We start from the raw sequence: 6,727 nt of genomic DNA on the forward strand, positions 1-6,727 counted from the left end.
TTGGAATATCCTATCGAGGGGGAATGTCAAAGAAAATTGATTCTGATGGAAGCAAATCTATTGGATTCATAATTGGCACCAGCTGAGTGTATATAAAGGGAAATCATCTGCATTTGTTAGCTAGTCACAGCTAATCAAGGCACCATATCAGCTCTTCATTTTTGCAACAGCTGAGTGGTTCCCAGAAATTGTCCAAGATGGCAAGGAAGTGCTCTACTACCATACATAGAAAGAAGAAATCGGTGTCGAAAGCTATTCGAAACACGGGTAGCTGTTGCTGCTACAGAAAATCAAAGAAATCTGATGACTTCGCGAAGGAGTTAGCTTCCATCGGTCTACAAATTCTCATTTGTCTCTCATCGTCTGGAAATCAATAGTCTGAACTTCTATGTTATTATACACTGACGCACATTTTCATATACTGGACCTTCAAGGTTCAGCTAAATAGATAGATTAATGGGCTCAGATGTTGAGGTTACCCGTCACTGTGCTCAATCTGCAAATAGACTGGCACTTTCTTGCTCTCAACTTCACGACGTTAGTGAAAAATTTCGTTAGTGATTTTAATTTATGCTTCAATGTTTTATACACGTGATATCATATCAAATAATTATTTTAATTTAAAAATTTGAAGTTATTAACTCAAATTTCGACAATGGTTTTATATTATGCAACTTTGTGATCAACTAGGCAGAATGAAAGGAACACTAAGTCATGCAGAATTAAAGGAACAAAAAAAACAGTACAAAAAAATTAAAAAAAAATCATGATAGGGCCACAAAACTAAGAGCCTGTTATGGATAAATAGTGTTTTTTTAAATTTTAATTTTTTTATTAAAAATTATTTATATATATACATTCAGATTATTTTAATGTGATAATATTAAAAATAATTTTTTTAAAATAAAAAAATATTTTTTTAATATATTTTTAAATAAAAAACACTTTAAACTATAATTACTACTATAATTCCAAACAAACCCTAAATCTTTGACTACAATCATTTTTTTTTTCTTTCTGATAAGCATCTCGTATACTTCAATCCAATTTTTTCGACAATTCCTTTTCGTAAAGATGTCTCAGTCGACATTGGCAAAGTTGTGGACGAAATTAAGAACTCATAACAATCCAAATTCGATCAGTCAATACATGTCTTAGCAACCACGAAATTGCCTGTTATATCATTGAAATTAGAGCCAGTTTTGTAACTACATGATCAGCTTAATTCTTTTATATATATATATATATATTCATAAATGTTTTTTTATGTATACGATTAGGATAGTACACTGTTAATTTCAACAAAATAATTTTGACACAACTTTTAGGCTGTACTTAAAAAACAATTAAAAATTTAATAAAAAAATAAAAATAAAACAGAACCCATTATCATTTATGCTAAAAAAAACTTATGTTTGGTACTTAAAGTTTTGATTTATGTGTTATTTAATTCCTCTTATTTTATAATTTTATATTTCAATTGCAATTTTTTTTTCCTTTCATGTTTTAGCCTCTGGACGTTGAGAATAGAGAGTGAGTTGTCAAAAAAAAATTCGAGAAGATAAAAATAATTGGATAATCACATTATTAAAAAAATGAATTTATTGGGCTGCTTAAAAATGAATTTATTGACGTTCACAAGTAGTTTTGAGATTTTTTAAAAAATAAAAATACATTAAAATGAGTTTTTTTAATATAAAAACTTGGACTCCAATTTTATTTATTCAGCGGATGACAAGTTGTCTAGCATACAAAGTGTCGCCCACTTATTAAAAAAAATTGAGTTGTTTCCTCTTTAAAAAAAAAACAGAAACCAAGCACACCTAAGTTTCAGTTTTATTTTTTAAATAGTAATAAATATTTTTATTGTTTTTGATAATTTTATTATGCTTCAAAAATATTATTATAATTTATCTTTAAATGTTTCCATCTACTATTAGAATTCATTTCTAGAATAAAGTAAATGAGAATGTATAAAAGAAAAATTACAACAGGGGTAAGTTATTTGCATGTATTTTATTTTTGGTTTTTACTTGGAAGATTAACTTTTCATTTTAGTATTTAATTAGTATTAACAACTCTCTCTTTTTATTTATCAATTAATATATATATTTTTATTTATTTCTTTTATGAAGCATAAATACATTTTTAAATTCCTCAATTAAAAGAATCTCATGACAGCACCTTAAAACACGTCAGTAATATCATCGTCTTGTAATTCTCTTGTGTTAGAAAATAACATGTACAGCAACAACATAAGTTGCCATCACTCTCGTCCCGGGCTGCAATAAGCTGTGCTGAGGTTATGTGGGCTGCTTTGTTTTTGTGGCCGAGAAATATAAAGTGAGGACTCCAAGTTAAGATAATTCTTAGGATAAATTAAAATCACATAAGTAATGTGAAATTATATAATTTAAATAATCAAAAACAAATCCGACAGAAAATACTATTTATGTTTAAAAATATATATGAAGTCGATATATGCAGCTACTATATATATATATATATATAGCAGGATATATAAAAGTATAAACATAGGGATAAAATTATTTGTCTCCTTCGACCCTCTCATGCATGTAGGATGTCTCAAGCTGGAAAAGCACTTCGGGAAACAAGGCTTCCATTTCATGTCTTTTTTTTCACTCGAGAATCATCATTATCATATATTTTATTCTTTTAACTCCTTGATGTGCGCTCGTTTCTTTATGTAGTGATGCTGTGTTCTAAATAATTGCGTTTAGCTTGGAAAAATATTTTTTAATATTTATTCAAGCCAAATATAATTTAAATAACGTAGATAAACGGATGTTAAATTTGGGACCTGTGAGTCTCATCAGCATGAATCACCATGGAAGAATAATATTCAAATTTAAGTTGACTTGAACACTTTAGAACTTTGAATTCCATGCATTTTGGTGGCTGCCTTGTCCAATAGCACATTGTCTTTATCTTCTGCATGTTTGGTAAGGTCTTGACCTGTATATATATCCTCTTTCTTAACAAATTCGGCCAAGTTTCCACACAGCTCAGAGAAGTGGAGTGTGGCTCCCATGTCTGCTTCTTGACCTTTGACTCTCCCTCTTTTCATCACCACCTCTAGTATTTCCCACAAATTAATTAAATTACAATGCACAAAATGAGAGCATTTACACTACAATTGCCAAGAAACTCCTTTGGCATTGAAGGCAAGGAGACATGATTTGGAAAGTTGGTATAAACGACACAAATTGTTACAAAAAAACGTTGAATTTTCCATGCTATTGTTGACAATTGTATTGTAAATAGATTTCTTTTGTTTATGGTTAGTTGATATATGAATTATAAAGGACACTATCATAAAATTATAAAATTGATAGATAAAAATATTGATAGTTTTTTATCGGTAAATTACAGTGAATTTTATTGATATAATAATTCCTTGTTTTATCCTTCAATAAACATCGATGAAAATATTTACTCGGTAAATACTAAGAAAATTAAAAATATATATATATATATACAATGACGTGTCATTTATATAAACAAAAATATTTACTCGGTATATACTAGCTTTGCAACCCCTTATTTTATCACAAATCAATCTTCCATCATAAATTCTGTCATCCCAACACTTAATTTATCAACATCTCTTTTCTTATTCAAATTTTATTGAGGATTCTCTATATCAAGTAAACAAAATTATTTATTTTTTGTTTGAACTCAATTTTTAAATGTTAATTTTTGCTGCATATTTTTTTAGTATATTTATTTTGTTTAAGCGTTTACTTGTTTTATAACTTTTTCCCATAGAAATTTGTTGTATGAATGTATTATTTATACATGTTAGGATTTGATTGAGATTTTGATAAATTATATTTATTTGTAAATTGATGAAATGTATTTTGAATTTATGATTTAGTTGTTTTGTAATGAAATAAATAATGGTTTATTTAACGAGTTTATTTTATATTTTACAATAATTTTTGTTTGACATGTTTTTTTGCCCTGTAAATACATCAATAATCTTATATTACCAACGACAGCCTCATCGACAGAACAAAAATGATCGAAGATAAGTTTCTCAATGAAATCTAATTAACCATTCATGAGCCTGTCGAACAGTAAAAGTCATGCCGATGGATATAATGTCTAACTACCAATAGAATATTATCTAAATACCAACAGAATATTCTTTAGTAAATTAAAAGATTATGGTAGTGGAAGTTTTCGCATACTAATAAATTCCTTTTCTCTGCGTGGAATATCAAAGAGTGCTGGTCAATATCTATATCTACACGAGATTAGAAATTTATGAAAAGTTTATTTCTCCTAACATAATTTAAGAAGTTTAATTATCATAATATATAATATAAATGGTTGTTAACAACCAAACCTACCTTCTCATCACTAGTTCTAAATGATTTTTTTTATATAAATAAAAAAAAACATGGATTAGGCAGGACGTAATGTTATTGGCTGTTAATTAATAATTGATGTATCATTTAATATAAGGTTTGACAAATGCGAAAGGGTGAGTAGCACTTAGAGGTCTCATGCAGCCGCCCGGTACCATTTTTGTGAGTGGAATTGATTTTGCTTCCGAGATCTATGATGGAATCATCATATTCATAGGGGTCTGCGTGCAAGTTATGGAGTTATGCTTTGGATACGAGGGATTTACATACTGATCACGATTTTTTGGGTTTATCGTGCCAACAAATTAAATTTTTTTCATCATCAACATAAATTTGATCCATGCTTGTAACAATTTCCCACAGTGTAGCAGGGGAGATTAATTTCTTCTATTATCAAAAAAAAAAGCAGGGGAGATTTCTTTATATTATGTACTGATACATGTGTGAGATAAATTCAAGTCCCACATGAAAATGGTTTGGTGGGTCACTCGTTGAAAAGTTTACTCAACTCTTCTTGGCCACTTCTTCGATAACAATATCTTTTCTACTTACTCTCTCTCAAAAACATATCAAAATTGCCTCGAACTTTCTCCATTCCCAACACCTCCCAAACCACTATATAAAGGATATAGCCAAGGGCGTCCAAAATGCTCACACACACACGCACTCAAGAAAAATACTTACACAGCTATAGTGGAAGTTGATTAATTAGCTTGTAACCATGGTCTATCAGAAGAAAATTGTGGAGGAGGTGTCTGGTTGGCTAAGAATCTTCGATGATGGCTGGGTGGACCGGACATGGACCGGACCACCTGAGGTCAAGTTCATGGCAGAGCCAGTGCCTCCCCATGAGGAATTCATAGAGGGTGTCGCCATACGTGATGTGACAATTGATGAAAACTCTGGCCTTAGTGTTAGGATTTATCTACCCCAACATGAACCTGATCACTATACAGATAATAGCGATAAGCTTCCTTTAATTGTCCATTTTCATGGGGGTGGTTTTTGCATTAGCCAAGCTGATTGGTACATGTATTATTACATATACTCTAGGCTTGCTAGGTCAGCTCCGGCAATTGTTGTCTCGGTCTACTTAAGGCTGGCCCCCGAGCATCGCCTCCCAGCTGCAATTGATGATGGGTTCTCTGCCCTAATGTGGCTACGTGCATTAGCACAAGGACAGGAGTCTTATGAGCCATGGCTTAATAATCATGGAGATTTCAACAGGGTTTTTCTAATTGGAGACAGCTCAGGGGGGAACTTGGTGCACCATGTGGCTGCACGTGCTGGTCAAGTGGATTTGAGTCCAATGAGACTTGCCGGAGGCATTCCGGTCCATCCGGGATTTGTCCGGTCAGAGAGGAGCAAGTCCGAGATGGAGCAACCAGAGTCACCTTTCTTAACCCTAGACATGGTGGACAGGTTCTTGAAGTTGGCATTGCCAAAAGGGTGCACCAAGGACCACCCTTTTACATGCCCCATGGGGCATGCAGCACCGCCACTGGACAGCCTTAATCTGCCACCGTTCTTGCTTTGCGTGGCGGAGGCCGACTTGATCAGGGACACCGAGATGGAGTACTATGAGGCCATGAAGAAAGCTAACAAGGATGTGGAGTTGCTAATTAATCCTGGAGTGGGTCACAGTTTTTATCTTAACAAGATTGCTGTTGACATGGATCCACATACTGCAGCTCAAACTACTGGCCTTTTGGAAGGGATAGTAGAGTTCATCAAGAAGCACTGAAATTAATATTATGTAGCTCATTTAGTTTATAATTATATGTTTAAATAAGTGATCATGCAGAGTTGGGATTCTACAGATCATTTTCTCCCATGTCCCTTGTTATTCAATGCTGTTTCTATTCGCTTCTTCTATGTAATGGACAATATTGATGTAAGTAACATATTGAATTATAAAGAGATCAGCTTCAATTTCAAAAATGAATTAAATTACATATAACCAGTCAGAGGCCCTTGCTTTGCTTGATTTCTCGAGAATTTTAACAACAATATCATTAGAGATAATTGCATCATATGGATTTGTAGTGTTTGTTGTCGATAATGTCTCTAATTTGACGTGATATTCTTTTTTTCTCCTTTGATTAAGTTTGCTATAACACCTACTATTATAACTGTTGTACAATATATATATATATATATATATATATATATATATATATATATAAGATTATTTTCAATATTCTCTAATGTAATGTTATGATGTTATTGAGAAAGTGTTTAATTAAAATCAATGCTAAATATTCCATGTGTTAATGCTTGTTTGATGACATTTATTACTTTGTGTTTTTAATCTTTCGTTCATTGTTAACTTA

General features: G+C 31.7%; 1 protein-coding gene across 1 annotated transcript; it reads left to right on the forward strand.

Moving 5' to 3' along the window:
• Positions 1-4,989: 4,989 nt before the first annotated feature.
• LOC133699744 (carboxylesterase 15-like) lies at positions 4,990-6,335 on the forward strand. The gene has a single exon (XM_062123168.1). The coding sequence runs from the start codon at positions 5,116-5,118 to the stop codon at positions 6,136-6,138; it is 1,023 nt and encodes a 340-aa protein (XP_061979152.1). The 5' UTR covers positions 4,990-5,115; the 3' UTR covers positions 6,139-6,335.
• Positions 6,336-6,727: the final 392 nt, after the last annotated feature.

Source organism: Populus nigra, chromosome 1, assembly GCF_951802175.1.
Source record: "Populus nigra chromosome 1, ddPopNigr1.1, whole genome shotgun sequence".
NCBI classification, from domain to species: domain Eukaryota; kingdom Viridiplantae; phylum Streptophyta; class Magnoliopsida; order Malpighiales; family Salicaceae; genus Populus; species Populus nigra.

Excerpts from the sequence above, each read along its gene's own strand:
- LOC133699744 (XM_062123168.1), top strand. The coding sequence starts at position 5,116 with ATGGTCTATCAGAAGAAAATTGTGGAGGAGGTGTCTGGTTGGCTAAGA.